At 33.6% G+C, this 17232-nt stretch overlaps 2 protein-coding genes across 2 annotated transcripts in view; one reads left to right on the top strand and one right to left on the bottom strand.

The window, feature by feature from the left end:
- DOCK7 (dedicator of cytokinesis 7) overlaps nt 1–17232 on the top strand; it is a 166078-nt gene that overhangs the window by 46174 nt on the left and 102672 nt on the right. The gene's annotated exons all lie outside the window — the stretch shown is intronic.
- ANGPTL3 (angiopoietin like 3) lies at nt 3676–12013 on the bottom strand. Its single transcript, XM_006773219.2, has 8 exons — nt 11462–12013; nt 10715–10825; nt 7992–8111; nt 7875–7884; nt 7321–7419; nt 6818–6913; nt 4698–4964; nt 3676–3902 (listed from the first exon to the last, which is right to left on the bottom strand). The coding sequence occupies exons 1-8, from the start codon at nt 11957–11959 to the stop codon at nt 3730–3732; spliced, it is 1374 nt and encodes a 457-aa protein (XP_006773282.1). The 5' UTR covers nt 11960–12013; the 3' UTR covers nt 3676–3729.

The raw sequence follows: 17232 nt of genomic DNA, 5'->3' as shown, positions 1-17232 counted from the left end.
GGGAGACTGACCTGGGCTGCACCTAGGGATTGGGCCTGCCCTCTGCCACTCAGGAGCAGGCCTAAGCCATCAGGTCGTTATCTCCCAAGGGGTCCCAGACTGCTAGAGGGCACAGGCCGGGCTGAGGGACCCCCCCTTCCCCTGAGTGCACAAAGTTTTGTGCACCGGGCCTCTAGTCCTATATAATAAAGAGCTAATATGCTAATTAGACCGAACAGCAGAACGACCATCTGGATGAAGCCGGGACTGCGAGGACTGGCCGAGGCTGCGAGGGCCAAGGCCCTTGCACGAATTTCATGCTTCAGGCTTCTAGTTAGGATATAATGAAGTAAGGAGGAGAGTGGGATAGGGCCATGGTCGGCAAACTGCGGCTCTCGAGCCACATGCGGCTCTTTGGCCCCTTGAGTGTGGCTCTTCCCAAGCCTTAGGAGTACCCTAATTAAGTTAATAAAAATGTACCTACCTATATAGTTTAAGTTTAAAAAATTTGGCTCTCAAAAGAAATTTCAATCATTGTACTGTTGATATTTGGCTCTGTTGACTAATGAGTTTGCTGACCACTGGATAGGGTAAGAAGGGAGGAAGGACTGGCAGAGGTAATAAGGCATTGATGAATTTGTTATTTGATATTTTGAATTTGAGGAAATTGTAGGATATTGAAAGGAGAAATGGCAGGTAGGGGAATTGGAGAGAGAGCTGGAATAATATGCAGATTCCAGAACTTTATTCATAAAAAATAAATGAGTCTATGAGAGTAGATTGAATTTCTGGAAGGTCAGAGTAGAACAAATGATTGAAGATTGGTCATTGGCCTACAATTCTAAATACTGGCAGGGAATAGGACTATAAAGATGGATTCAAGGTAGGAATAATTCTCAGAGAGTGTAATATTATGGAAGCAAAATGAGGGTCAAATTTGAAAAAAGAATATTGTTATTAGTAAGTAGGGAGATCAAAGGTTATGCGGACTGGGTAGAGTCCTTTAGATTTGACATGTGAGTTAGTAGTGAAATTACAACACTTTGGCAAGTAGTGAGGACAGAAGACTCGATTTTGTGAATAATAAAGGAGAAAATTCTTTCTCTTTATATACCAGAATGATCTCTCAATTTGAGCTTTATATTTAAAGCAGAAAAAAACTAATAGTACTTCCAAAGGGAACAAAATGAAACATATTGTCAGAGAATTGTTAAAAATTGAAAAACAAATTGTGGTTTGGCTCAGTGGATAGAGGGTCACCTGACTTGTGGACCAAAAGGGTCAAGAGCACATACTTTTGTTGCAGGCTCCTCCCTGCCCCTGCTGGGCTCAGGCCCTGGGGTCCTGGGGCCCTGGGGCCCTGAGGTCCTGGTAGGGGCTCATGCAGGAGGCAACCAATTGATGTGTTCCTCTCATATTGATGTTTCCCTTTGTCTTTGCCTCTCTTCCACTCTCCTTAAAAAATCAATGGAGAAATACCCTCAGGTGAGGATTAACAACAATAACATAAAAAGGAAAAACAAATAGAGAAAGTAATTGGTATGTTAAATACATTATTTTGCATTTGAAAGCTTTCAATTTTTTCTTTAAAAAAGCTGTTTTGGTGTTCTGGCTCTACAAAATCAATTTTGACAGTTTGGCTGTGGTTCTGAAAACTAAAACTTATTCTTCCCCGTATTCTTTTGTGCTTTTTCTTGGAATAAAATGTTTCTGTAGGATACATATAGATCATACATATTTATATATGTCATATATTGTTTATGTATGACACATATACTGGGTAATTTGAAATATATAATGTTCAATATTTATTAGCTAAGGTAAATCACTATATAACTTGGATACTGTATCCTTTGAAAACTGTATTTAATTCAAAATTTTATTTCCCCTTTGGTAGTTTCTTTAAAAACATTTAAAACTGAATACTGACAAGTGATGTGATTGTCAAAAATTTTACATCTAATAATCCTGGAAGATTTAGAATTTAAATTACTTAAATTAGAAATAACAATTGTACTTCTATTGGATGTAAATAAAAAACTGCAAGAATTTAAATTTCTATAAATTAGGGGACTGAGTCTATTGAATTTGGAAACATACATATTCATGACTCAGGCTGTTTAAACATTCAGTAACTTGAATGATTTTTAATTCGTTTTGAAAGCCTACACATAGGTATTAGATTCGCACTATGTCCAGGGAGAATACATTATTTAAGTTGATGTCACAAATACATTAATTATTTTAAAAAAAATATTTTTATTGATGTTTAGAGAGACAGGAAGGGGGAAGAGAGAGAGAGAGAGAGAGAGAGAAAGAGAGAGAGAGAGAGAGAGAGAAACATTGATCGGTTGCCTCCTACATGCCCCCTACTGGGATCAAGCCTGCAAACTAGACATGTGCCCTGACCAGGAATTAAGCCTGGAACCTCTTGGTGCATGGGATGATGCCCAACCAACTGCGCCACACTGGCCACGGAACAAATACATTCATTCTTATTATATTATGATATGATACCTTAAAATGTTTTGTTTTCACAGTATTAAGTATTAAAGTATATTAAATGTATACATTAGCCCAGTTGGCACGGCTCAGTGGTTGAGCGTTGACCTGTGATACAGGAGGTCACCATTCAATTCCTGGTCAGGGCATATGCCCCAGTTTCGGCCTTGATCCCTGGTGTGGAGCGTACAGAAGGCAGCCAGTCAATGATTCTCTCTCATCATTGATGTTTCTCTCTCTCTCTCTCATCTCCCTTCCTCTCAAATCAATTAAAAAAATATATATATATAATAAAATATATATATTATAGATAAGTTAGATAATATATGTTAAGGTACATGGCACCTATATTAAAGTCAATATGACTTAGTAATCATGAACTACTGAATTTAAGACAATGCACCTATTTCAATACAGTGTTTCATATCACTTCATAAATAAAGCATACCAAACATTTAAATATTCCAAATTCTTTTGTAGCAAAATGAAGCATCAGTTTAAAGGTTTTTTGTTTTGTTTTTTTAAAATATATTTTATTTATTTTTTCAGAGAGGAAAGGAGAGGGATAGAGAGTTGGAAACATCGATAAGAGAGAAACATCGATCTGCTGCCTCCTGCACACCCCCTACTGGGGATATGCCCACAACCAACGTACATGCCCTTGGCTGGAATTGAACCTAGGACCCTTGAGTCCGCAGGCCGATGCTCTATCCACTGAGCCAAACCGGTTAGGGCAAAGCATCAGTTTAAAAATTCATATAGATTTTTACATGTACTATGAATTTTAGTTTTTAATTAAAGAGTACGTATTACAGTATTTAAAAACTATATACCTGTAGTTTTTAATACTTACTGAAGTTTAGAATTCTAACAAAGAAACTAGTCTTTTTTAACTGAGGAGGTTGTGAAAGTAGCCCACATAATGACTTTTAAAATAAAAGTCTCTTTGTAAGCTTATATTTTAAAAAATTATTTAAGCCCTAGCTGGTTTAAAAATTTACGCATTAGTTAAAATTGATTTCCATATCACAAAATAAATGAATAAATGATATGAGAATTTGATTAAGAAGGTAAGTGGTATTCTTTTAGGTGATGTGATAATATGTTTAATCTTAAATCAACAGTGGCTTTAAAATAATTTTTTCTAAAGCCTTCTATTTAATATCAGATGATTAAACCACAGTATCTTGGGGCGATTTTAATGTTTAATTTATTGGCTTTTTAATTTGCCTTAGTTCAGTCAGAGCTTTATGAATCTTTTGGGTGGATCAACATTTTGGTTGATTTGATGGAGTATAACCTTCCATTTTGAGACTTCCAACATATTCCTCTTCTCCTCTCTGGCTTAGATTTTGCTCTTGGCTTGTTATATTTACCATTTAGGTTGTTTTCTTCACATACATCATGCCACCACCAGCCTCCTAAAGAAGATAGATATGCAATTGAATGGATAGAAACTTGTATGTAGTTATTGTTACTGTATTTCCACATGAAGTATATCTTTATTTCTTATAAATATGACAGTATTGTATGCATGTATCTTTATAAACTAGAGGCCTGGTGCACAACATTCGTGCACTCGGGGTGGGGGGTCCCCTCAACCCAGCCTGCGCCCTTTAGCAGTCCGGGAGCCCTTGGGCGATGTCCGACTGCCGGCTTAGGCCCGTTCCCCAATGGGAGTGGGCCTAAGTCAGCAGTCGGACATCCTTAGTGCTCCATGGAGGCGGGAGAGGGGGAGGGGGGAGGGGCTCCCGCCACTGCACTCGCCAGCCAATAGCCCGGCTTGTGGCTGAGCGGCGCTCCTTCTGTGGGAGTGCACTGACCACCAGGGGGCGCTCCTGTGTTGAGTGTTTGCCCCCTGTTGGTCAGTGCGTGCCATAGCAACCGGTCGTTCCACCGTTCGGTCGATTTGCATATTACCCTTTTATTATATAGGATAATCTGTACAAGACTCATATACTCCATCAAAAATAAATATCTGAGCAAGGCTAAAAGTAAAAAACACACAAGTTAGCACTTAATATAACACTTAATATGATACTTATATTAAGATGTTATTTGTGCTAATAATACTTACATTAACACATGTTAAGATATGTTTTACCTGTAGAAAAGTGATTATTTGGGATTCAGTTTTTAAAGAGTTGGCATTGTAGATACTTTAGGAAGATAGTGTGAACATAGAAAAACAAAGTATTGATATTAGGAAAAGATACCTGAATAACTTTCTGGACAATTGAAGTGTCCTTTTGCTCTGTGATCCCAAGTAGAAAACACCAAATCTTTGTTTACCAGGAGTGTACTGGGTACATTGCCAGTAATCTCAACTAGGTGTAGTTTATAGTTGGTTTCATGATTTCCCAAGTGAAAAGAATATTCAATATAATGCTTGGTGCCTTTCCAATCTTCTAGTTCAATTCGTAAAATGTAATTAGATTGCTTTACTATGGAGTATATCTTCTCTAGACCCAACCAAAATTCTCCTGAAAAGAAAAGTGGTAAAAATCTGTGGATTGTTAACTGCAGATTAGGTAATGACTTTTTTTTTTGATAAAGTTTTTTACTAGTGTAAATAAATGAGTTGTTTTAGTCTCAAATTCCTTAGTTATTTTAGAGTCTCTTAAAATATTTCTTTTTGAAACTATTTTATTGAAGATCGTTACATGTACAAAAATGTTAAAAATATTATAGGCTTGCCTAAGTCTGATTATTTTTTCTCAAATGGATATTGTGAGCCACAGTTCATGGGTTAAACATATTAGGCTATTTAGACATTTTTAGGTCTGATCATTGGTAAAATATTATCTGTACTGGCTTTACTATCAACTGTTTATTAATACCATATACTATGAAGAGATTTGTTAAGTATTTCCAGAGACCTGGATGATAAGTCATTTTTCTTAGATATAATCTTGGCCTTTGACAATTGCTTGATATATATGTTGTTGGTAGAAAAAGAAGAAAATAAAAATTTAAAAACATTTAAAGTTAAAGAGTATAATTTTAATAACTTTTCTCTATAATTGAAAAAAATTATTTTTATTTGGATTTAAAAATAACATAAATACAGATAGATGTTTTTTAAATATCACAACCCTTTTTATTAAAATATTTAAGGAAAATGTCAAAATTTTCTGTGGATATTGAATTACTAAGAGAGTTCTTTTTAAGAATTGCAACTACAACTACCTTACTTTTTTTAAAATCTCAAACATAATTTAATGGGAAGGCTGACAAAGACAGGCTAAACATTAAGATTACTGTCAACAGTGTTCAATCAGTTTTGCTATAGCTAGAAACCAGGAAGCAAGGAAAAGTTGGCTTTTCAACACCAAGCAAATAACAACTACCACCAGTGGGTGGAAAATGGCATACTTGAGAAATAGAAATGTGGTACCAAAACTGATTTCCTGTGTGCTTCCAGTGAGTTAATATAAGAAAACCTAATTTAAAGATATGAACAGAGCCATATATTGGGCACTTACTCATGTATAAGCTTTGGAATGCATTGTAAGCGGCTTATCTTCTTTCCAAAATAAATGAGTACTTTGAAATTAACTGTCAGCCTTTTATTTTGGGGTTGATTCATTCTTACTACTAGAAGATTTGAAGCTACAAAACATTGCTGAATATACCTTTTAGTTAGGGATTTAGCTGGTAGTTTGAATACAAAAAGATTTTTAATGCTCAAATAGTATTGAGTGTTTAAAAATTTGATAAAATGATGAATATTTTCCATTTTATAAATGTTTACTTGTACATCATTCATGGATTCTATAACATGTAAACCTCTTTTTATTTTACTAATTTTATTTTTTATCTTATTTACTAATTTTATTCTGTGATCAAAGTATAATACTTTGGAGAATTAATTTATTTTAAACACATCTTATAGTATACATTTATATTATTTAAATAATTGAAATCTAAACGGTTTATACTGTACATCTGACAGCTTCACCTCTTACATCCTCCAATAATTGATATCTAAGATGTTAATAAGAAAATAGTGACTAGTGATAAGGATGGTTTTCTTCGCCATTCATAGCATTTACCATGTATCAAAATATATAGCATTTAATTATAATTGTTTTTTAATAATTATGATTATTAGAAGCCATCAAATTAAATTATGATAAGTATACTTAAGAGCAGACATCTAGTTTTGAGTAGTATAATTTAAATAAATACATAATAAGTATAATTACTAACACGTGTAACTGTTAAGTCCTATGAAGGCCGGGACTGTTCTCATTCATTGTTACATTCCTAATGCCCAGCCTATAATAAATAAATATTTTTAACAAGTAAATGAATGAATATGAAGTCACCTTACCATCAAGCCGCCCAAAACCATATTTGTAGTTTTCCCAAGTTTCATTGAAGTTTTGTGATCCATCTATTCGGTGTTGAATTAATGTCCAGGAACTACCTGAATACAGTGAACAACAGTGCATTTTTAGTAGATTGATGCTGATAGATTTAACAAAAGACTTTTACTTGGTTTGGTTTTGATTGGTGGCTGTGTAAGATAATTATTACTGCTATTACTTTATTATTTATTATGGTCAATATATTAAATAAAGGATAACTAATGAGTTTGTCTTAAACGTATTGACAATAGTCATTTTAGATTATTTTATGAAAAGTATTTAATATATGCATAAGTACCTATATTAAAAAAACAAATATAAGTATTAGGTCTATATAACTATTACTCAGGTTATATATATTTCATTTGATATATATTTAGAATAAAAATGACAGGATCAGTATTACTAATAGGTAGTAAGTAACATGAACTAACTATTGTCTGTTTTCTTTGTAGGCTAGTTTTACCTGATTTAACATCACAGTAGACATTAAAAACTTGAGAGTCGCTGGGTCTAATGGAATAGATGCCACTTGTATGTTCACCTTTGTTATAAATGGTGGTACCTTTGCCTAAATTTTTCTCCATCACACTTATAACTATTAACTGTACCCAGAGTTTATTGGTTAACTTTATCTAGAATCAACAAAATGTTACTACATAAGATATAGTAATAAGAACAATATCTTTAGAGCTTGGGATCTTGACATTTTATGGATTTATAGTGAATGTAGCCTTGAGCCTTCTTCAGTAATGTTTTACTGAAATTAATGTACTACTGAAGAAGTACTTTATGCTAAGCATTTTTATTAGATAGCATGTTATGCAAAGAATGCCAAAATAGTTATTACCATGAGATTATTCTTTTACATGACTATAATACCACTATTACATCTAAGAAAATTAATAATAATTCCATATTATCTAATATCAAGTCTATATTCATATATCTCTGATTATTTTAAGAATGTATTTTATAGGGTTAAAAAGACTGAAACATCAGGATCCAATTTAGGTTGACATTGTATTGGGTAGCTTTGTCTCTTTACTCTCTTTTAGTCTAGAACAGGCCCTGAGAATAGAGATTTTGTGATGGAAGAAGAAGTTGATAATAGCTTTAGGAAGGAAACCAAATTATCTTACCATCATGTTGTACATTTTTTGTTTCATTTAAGTGAAGAGAGGGAGTAGTTCTGGGTGCTCTTGGTTTTGAAGAAAGAGAATTTTCTGTGGATTCTTGAATACCAGTTCTTCTTAACTGATAAAAGAATATAAATGTACTTTTTTAAAAATGATACTGAATATACAGTTAGGGGAATCTGAGTGAGGATATTAAAAGTACAGCTTGCATGTATCTTTTAATTCATAATGTGTTATTGCTTTTGGTTTTTAAAAAATATATTTTATTGATTTTAGAGAGAGGGAGAAGGAGAAGAGATATAAACATCAATGATGAGAATCATTAAATCAGCTGCCTCCTGTACCTCTCCCCACCACTGGGGGTGGAGCCTGCAACCCTGTGCTCTGACCAGGCATTGAACTGTGATCTCCTGGTTCATTGGTTGACACTCAACCACTAAACCACACCTGTCAGGTTTTGCTTTTGATTTTTAAGAGGGATAAATGATGCTATACAGATTATACAGATCTGTTCTAAAAATAATTAATTAGGCACATTATTTAATGAATTAAAATGTGACAGAAAGAGGAAGGCAAAGAGACATCAAGACCAAAGGCAGAGACTTTGTATAAATATTTTAATATGTTCTGTTTATTTATCTGAATAGAATATATGTTGTAATCAATAGCAAGGCAGATTTTAAATTTATTAATTCCCATTTGCAGATTTTATTGTTTCTCAGACCTGCCTTTAAGACAGCATATAATTCAAGCAAGGCTGCCTTCTGATAGTTTTTGACATGTAAACATATCTGTGAAGGTAACAAATTGGCAGCCTTATTTACTTTCAATATTTTCAATATTTCATTGTCCTGTGAGTTTAGCAATAACAGCTTATTTAATGTTTGCTAGGTTTGCAATTTATAGGCTGAAAACTCTTCTTATTGATTGTCTGAGAAAAGCAGAGTATGTATATAATATTTTCTTTTACTAGTTAGTTTTTTTTATGTCAAGAGGTTCTTTTAATCATAATAAAAGATATAGGAAAAATAATTTAGAAAAATAACAAAATAAGAATGAAATTATGGAAATCAAAACTACTTGCCAAAGAAACTGGAAAATTTTCAAAAAATAATCTACCAAATTATGATTCATAAATTAGCAAAAATAACCTACTAAAATTAATGTCACGTAATTACTGAAACATATAATGGTATGTTGGTTTACTGGAAATTGGTAATAATATTTGTTCTATAATTCTTGGCAACTATTTTTTAATCCATTCTCCAAGTCTGTTATTTTTGAACCCTCTTGAATGACTGTTTAATAGTATTATTAATTAATATTTCAAACTAACCTATATAATAAAAGCCTAATAAGCTAAGTGTCTGACCGTTGGACCAGTCGTTATGATGTGCACTGACCATCAGGGGACAGATGCTCTGACCAGCAGGTTAGCTTGCTGCTAGGGTCCGGCTGATTGGTACTGTGTGAGATGGTCCGGACATGCCCTGGAGCCCTCCTGCGGTCCCTCACCAGCCCCGATCATGCACCGGTGGCATCCCTCAGCCTGGCTTGTGCCCTCTCCCAACCTGGGACCCCTCTGGGGATGTTGGAGAGTCTGTTTTGGCCCGATCCCTGCAGGCCAGGCCAAGGGACCCCACCGATGCACAAATCCATGCACTGGGCCTCTAGTGGTATATATTGGAATGCTTAGATTCTGACAGGTTTATTCTAAATAGGTATTTTTCTTACCTAGCCAGTTGTTTACATTGTAGATTAATTTTATTGTTGGGAATTAAACGTAATTATCAGGTACACAGTTTCTAATAGAAAGTTTTTATTGACTTTTTTGTGCTATGTCATTACCTTTATTAATTCAACATATATTTATTAAATGCCTAGTAAGTGTCAGACAGTGTGCTATATTCTGAGGCAACAGCAGTTTTAAAAATGGAAGAAGATTCCTGTACTCATGGAGCTTACATACTAGTGCAGGGACAGACAAAATAAATAACTAAAAAGTATATTATGTTAAATAGAGGTAGATGCTAAGGAAAAAAAGAGTAATGAAGGAGGTAGCAGGTTTCAAGGATGGAAGTAGGGGATTCTAATTTTTAAGTGACCCAAGAAGACTTCATTGAGAATTCTGTATTTGGAAAGGCCCAAAGGAAATGAGAATGGGCCTTGCAGAACCAGGGAGAAGAGCGCTCCAGGCGGGGAACAGCAAGGCAGAGGCCCTGAGATGGCCGCATCTTTGAAGTCTTTCGGTAACAGTGAAGAGGCTTATGTGACTAGAGTAGAAGAGGTGAAGTCAGTGACAGGCCTGTGAGTGAGGCGAGAAGCCATTGTAGGATTTTGAACAGAGAGACATGATCTAATTTAAATTTTAATAATCGCTTTGGCTGTTATATTGAGGACATACTTTATATGAATCAATCCTTTTTTCTCATAACAATCCTATAAGATATTTTCTTAATACTATCTCCATAGAGTGAGTGAGGAAAGTGAGAGGCAAAGGGGTTAAGTAATTTATTGAAGGTCACACAAAAATTTTAGACTCAAGATTCAAACCCTGGTAAGTTTATCAGCTTCAGAGCCTGCAAGATTAACAATTATGCTGATGTGATCCTTTTACTCACTCTTCAGCTATAGTTATTTAAAGTAATTTTAGGGTTCAGTGTTTTCATAAACCTAAAGTTTATGTAAAAGATTGGATATACCATTAAAATATCGACTTACCTGATTTTCTATTTCTTTTATTTGACTATGCTGTTGGTTTAATTGTCTATATTGCTCTTCCACAGTCTGGAGAAGGTCTTTGATGCTGTTATCTTGCTGTTCTACAAAAGTCTGGACATAGGGTATAGGTTGGTTAGAAGTTTCTTTTTTCATTTTTGTTAAATTTTTTTATTTATTATAACACTATCACAGTCTAATTTTTAAAGCTAATAGTAGATTAGAAAAATAAATATAGGTAATTATTTTACTCTTGTGTGCTTCTTTCAAATAGTGCATACTTTTTAAAATGTTTTTTTATAAATGTACCATCTCTAAAATCTGATTTCCTGAACTTTAAACTACTTCAATTAAATAAAAAAACAAAACAAGCCCCCCAACCCTGTATTTTAATAGAAATAAATCTTTACCATTTACTGTATCACTTTTATTTATTTTAAAAATGGAAGAATAATTTCAAGTTAGATTCCTTTAACATTTTTCTTGCCTCCAACAATGTGCAATATTGTGTTCCATATTTTATTATTTAACTGTAATGTTATAATTTTCATTTTCATATTTAATGTTAGGGAAACAAAAACTAACTGAAAATTATAATGGAAAATTTTATTTCCTGGAGGCTTTTCTTCTTAAAAAAAAATACAGTATTTCAGTTGTGCAACAAAGTATTTAAAGTAGCTTATTTTAAATATTTTTTTTAAACAATACACATTTAAACATAATCATGAACACTTTTTGGTTTCTACTTACTTTAAGTGAAGTTACCTCTGGGTGTTCCTGAATTTCAGGTTGATTTTTAATTAAATTGGTTAATTGCTCTTCCAAATACCTCACTTTTTGTTGAAGTAGAATTTTTTCTTCTAGGACGTTTTCAAGTTTTGAGTTGAGTTCAAGTGACATATTCTTCACTTCTTCATTTTTGACTTGTAGTTTGGATGTAGTTGTTCTAAGTTTCTTTTCTTCTTCTTTTATTTCATTAGTTTGCAGTGATAGATCGTAGAAAGACTGATCAAATATGTTGAGTTTTTCAAATATGTCATTAATTTGGCCCTTAGTCTTATGGACAAAGTCTTTAAGACCATGCCCTAATTGAAGAAGACCATTGGCTAAAATTTTTACATCATCTAACATAGCAAATCTTGATTTTGGCTGTGGAGATATAGAATCAAATGGTGAATAATAGTCTTGGTCAATTCTGGAAGAGATAACTAGAGGAATAATAAAAAGAAAGAGCTTAATCGTGTACATTTTATCTTAATTAGTCAATTTCAAGCAATTTGGGACAAGTTTTCTCTTCCAAGCAGACCTAGATTTCTGAACTCTATATATACCACTGTTTGCCACATAAGGTTGGCAGGTGACTATAGTTAATCATTAAACTGTGTAAACTTGTACGAATGTAACCTTCCACAGTGAGTCAGATCAATGCTAAATGAAATCAAAGAAATGGGCAGCTAACTTAATAGGTCGTTCTAAATTGTTACTGTATTTAATTTTGCTATAAGTTACATTTTAATTGTTATGTGATCTACCTGTTTTTATTTTTATTTTTAAAAATATTTTTAATTTCAGAGAGGAAGGAATAGGGAGAGAGAGATAGAAACATCAATGATGAGAGAGAATCATTGATTAGCTGCCTCCTGCATGCTCCCCACTGGGGATCAAGCCTTCAACCTGGGCATGTGCCCTTGACCAGAATCGAACCGGGGTCCCTTTAGTCTGCAGGTCAGTGCTCTATCCATTGAGCCATACTGGCTAGGGCATGATCTACCTATTTTTTAAAAAATATATATTTTATTGATTTTTTACAGAGAGGCAGGGTGAGAGAGTTAGAAACATCGTTGAGAGAGAAACATCAATCAGCTGCCTCCTGCACACCTCCCACTGGGGATGTGCCCGCAACCAAGGTACATGCCCTTGACCTGAATCAAACCTGGGACCTTTCAGTCTGCAGGCCGACGCTCTGTCCATTGAGCCAAACCGGTTAGGGCAATCTACCTATTTTTAAAAGCTAATTTTAATTTGTCATGATTTTTAGAGATTTAAAAGTAATCACCAGACTCTTTTGACTGGTAAATTCATCATTAATGAATTAAGTATGAATTTTCCAAATTATATTTTAGTTTTTATGGAAACAGTTACCTGTTAAAAAAATTAATGCCTTCTCTGTGAAGCCTTCCTCCACTTTTTTGGGTAATCTTTATGATTCTCAATGCTGTACTCCCATGCTGATACGCTAACAAACGATTATATATTTCTTGTTATAATTATTTGTTAATATACATATTTGCTTCAGATGATCTATCTTAACCATATGTATTTGTATATTATCACAAAATCCCATACATTAAATGGCATTTTACCCCTTTTCTCCCTTATATTTTGTCTCTATGTTCTAGCTTGTTTTCTATGTACCCACTGAAAGACCAATAGATTGTGGTCTTCTAAGGTCAAACCAGAATTAAATACTTCCAGTGTTTGAAATGATTTGCTCATTATACATTTTTCTGAAGTTTGTGAGCTTGGTAACAATTTTGATAATATAAATTTAAGAAAAACAAAACAGTAGTATGTGTAAAAATTAATGTTCCATTGTGCTTCTTCTCACTTATGGTTAAAAGGAAAAACACTTAATACCTTGATTAAATTATAAGTGATTATTTTTCTTGAGTGTTTATATTAAGAACTTTTGGAGAAAGTAATAATTCTTTAAAAATTTCTTATCTTGACAAATTAATATAGTAAAATTGTTAAGAATGTGGGTTCTGGAATCAGACTGGTCTGGGTCCAAAAGCCACCTCTTGCTGTCTGGCCTTAGACAAGTTATTTAACCTTCTCATACCTCAGTCTCCTCAACTGTACGTTAGAGTAGTTCCATATACTACATAATTATAGGATTATGAGAATTAAAAGAAGTAATGTGTAAAGCACTTAGGACAGTGTCTGGCAAATAGGAAGCACTCAAAATATTAGTCATTATATCTCATGAAACAGGTTTTAATCTGTGTGTGTCTATAAAATCAGCCCTATGTAAAAGAAATTTTGCATGAAGGCCTTTGTTTGCAAAGAGAAAAAAGCTTTTAACATAATGAATTTCAATTTAAATTGTAAATTATCAAGTGACACTTTACAAAATGAACCATTTCTAAATTTCTACTCTTAGAAATGCCTCTCTTTCTGGTATAAAATAGAGACCCTTTCTTTTGATTTAGAATTAAGAGCTTTGGATACATAATATTTACAGTAGAGGTAGATACTTTAGTGGTTGAGTATGATTGTGGAGAGAGACTGGCTAAATTGGAATGCCCTGCTAATTCTGCAGCTATGTGACTCTTGGTCAAATTACTTAGGTTTTCTGCATCTCTGTTTTCTTATCTGTCAAGTGAAGTTAATACCTACTTCATTGAATTGTATAAAGATTAAAAATTAGTGTTTTTGAAGCACTTAGAACACTACCTGGTGCTTAGTAAACATTACACAGTATTATATATTAGCTTTTTATGGCAGAAACAATCAATACATTTATGTACATACTGTATTATTTTATTGTTGAATATTATCTAATCTCATGTTAAGGCATAAGTTGGGAAATTTTGCCAGAGTCTAGATTTTCGGAGTTTTGTTCTCTTGGACTTTAGTAGTGCATGGAATTATATTGTCTTTTGTTTAGCCTGTGTATTATTTTTCTAATTATCCAATACAGAATCATGTAAATATTTCTGTTAAGAGAAATGAAGAATGCAACTAAATAAAATATAGAAATACTTCCAGTAATGAAGAAGAAAAACAAAAAAAAATTTCCTTATACTTTATATTCTTCCTAACCTTTACCAGTGGTACATATTATAAAATTATAAAAGCATATGTTGAAGTAGTGAAAAATTTGAATTTTCTCCCTCTTTTTTTAAAAGGGAAAAGTTAATGTTGTCATTATTAGTCATGAAGAGCATATTTCGAAACTTCTCTTAACCAAACTGTCTACTTTTCTGGCTTAACTATTGACCCTGATATTTTATCTACTTTCTAGTTGAGGGGAAATTGAAATGGGCCAACTTCTCATCTCTATTGTATTATAAGCTGTTATTAGCAAGATCTATATCTGTTTTTAATTTATATCCCTTATAGCATGTTAGTACAAAGCCTTACTTTTTGGAGAAACAATTAATATGTACTGAATTAATAAGAGAATGATAAAGTCATAACATGAGAATTTTCCGTTCTTTTTAGAGAAAGGAATTTAAAAAATATCCCCTTCCAGTTCATGAAAGTAACAGCATTAATACCAAAGAGAGGCTGTATGAAGGAATTTTCTTCCATTTGAGTTATTGTATGAGAATATTAACCTTTGCACAATTCATACACTTCCTCCCTTGTATCACTAACAGGTAGATTGGAATCAAGGTCACATATTCTTGGTTTTTAAAATGTATTGTTTCAGGATAGAAATATTTGGATATTTTTTGATAGTAGTTTGACGTGTTACTGAATATAATTAAATAATTTGCCTAATTACAAGCTGTGTAAGAGTGTTAATGTGGGAAATGTGATGAAAGTAGTAATTTTATAAATGGTTGTTTATTTACCTTTCAGTGCATACTGCCTGAGTACACATTATTAAAGGCAGAATATAAACTTTGAACTCGTGCCTGTTTAAATAGAGCCCTGATTAAATATAACCAGTAATGTTATAAAAATTAAAAATTTTATGCAAAAGAAAATAAGAGGAACTAAGCAAAATTAGACCCTAATTTAAGAATTCCTAGTTTCCATTAACTAATATACAAAATTTTTAGCAACTTAGAAATATAGTACATTTAGAAGCCTTGTTTGAATTCCAAGCAAAGCAAAGTCCCTTATCCTCCCCCAGGTTGTGTAATCTTTTGGAGATACAACTTCCGAATAAAATACGAGGCATTTTGGATCTTTTGAATATGGTATCCTGTTAATTTCTCCCTTTTAAATGTGATAATTTGTTTTTGAATTAAAGTATTTGATAGAAAGAATCTGAAAGTAACTGAGAAAAACACATATAAATAGAAATGTTTATATTAAGTAAAGAATAATGCCAGAGTAATTCATTAGCTCCCGTTTCTTCTCTTTGTTCAGAGCAGCATTGTCTAGTGCAAATATAGTGAGTTATACATGAAAAAAAGCTAAAAAGAAGCAAGTGAAATTAGTTTTAATAGTATATTTTATTTAATCCAATATATCAATTACTTCAACAAGTGATCAATACTAATTAGGTATTTTATATTCTTTTTCATGCTAAGTCCTCCAGATAGACACTGAGTCTGGTATATATTTTATCTCTCAGGATATCTCAATTAGAACAGGTACACATCATGTGCTTGATAGTCTCCTAACCTATTTTATTGGACAGTGCAGATCTAGAAGATGAGTGACTTTTTCCAGGAATAATTTTATTTATCTTACTTGCTTTCACTATTAATAAATGTTAAATGTTTTATGTTGAAAATACTTACTGTGGAAACTCAGATATTTCAAAAACCTGTAAAAAGTAAAAATTCCTGCCCTGGCTGGTTTAGCTTAGTGAGTAGAGCATCAGCCCTCTGATTGAAGGGTCCCAGGTTTGATTCTGATCAAGGGCGCCATCCCAGCCCTGTCAAGATGCATGTGGGAGGCAGCCAATCCATGTATTTCTCTCACACCGATGTTTCTCTCTCTCTCTCTCTCTCTCTCTCTCTCTCTCTCTCTTCCTCCCTCCATTCTTTCTAAAACTCAATGGAAAAATATCCTCCAGTGAGGATTAACAATAGAAAAGTACAAAATCCTGAATTCTATTAACATTTTGGTGTATGGGATGATGCTCCAACTAACTGCCAAGGCACTTTTAACTATTTTGAGTACAACTGACTCTTCTTCATTTCTTTAGGGATTTTTAGATTGCATGCTTGTTGTCACACATACCCATATTCCCACCATGGAAACTACTTTATTGCTTTTTCTAATTATAAACATCATGCATTCTCACTGTGAAAAAATTTCAAATCTATTTATATAAAAACCCTGGGTGTAACATCACGACTGAGACTCAACCAACCGGAAGGAAGTCAGTCCTGCAGGGGTTGTCTTGGAAATGGCTGCACCCCCTCGAGCTGTTTCCCACGAGGGCGATGAGTTTTCAGGCAGGAACCCGCCCTCAGAGCATGGACGCACTGAGTCCTGGGTCCTCTTAGCCACAGCTGTGCCCTCCCCGAGCTGTTTCCCGAGAGGGCGAGGTTTGAGGCAGGAACCAGCCCTCGGAGCATGGAGGCGTATCTTTATAAAGTTTTAATACATTATATTAGAGGTCGTGGCAGTACTGTTTTACCCACAGTGTCTACAGGAATTGCTGCAAATTTACTTCTCGGTGAAAGCACCTTTCATTCCCAATATAAATTACCCATTCCACTAAATGAAACTTCAATTTCTAAACTTGATATAAACAATGAGGTTGCTAAAACTATTAAAAAGGCCCAACTTCTCATTATTGATGAATGCACCATGGCATCCAGTCTTTT

The sequence above is a fragment of the Myotis davidii genome, unplaced genomic scaffold, assembly GCF_000327345.1.
Source record: "Myotis davidii unplaced genomic scaffold, ASM32734v1 scaffold205, whole genome shotgun sequence".
NCBI classification, from domain to species: Eukaryota; Metazoa; Chordata; class Mammalia; order Chiroptera; family Vespertilionidae; genus Myotis; species Myotis davidii.
Note: the sequence above shows the minus strand (reverse complement) of the source record. Positions and strands in the feature narration are given on the sequence as shown.

Excerpts from the sequence above, each read along its gene's own strand:
- ANGPTL3 (XM_006773219.2), bottom strand. The coding sequence starts at position 11,959 with ATGTACACGATTAAGCTCTTTCTTTTTATTATTCCTCTAGTTATCTCT. Across the intron at positions 6,914-7,320 it reads CTACTGTGATGTTAAATCAG|GTAGTTCCTGGACATTAATT; the intron begins GTAAAACTAGCC and ends CACTGTATTCAG. Across the intron at positions 3,903-4,697 it reads TTGTCCAGAAAGTTATTCAG|GAGGCTGGTGGTGGCATGAT; the intron begins GTATCTTTTCCT and ends TATCTTCTTTAG.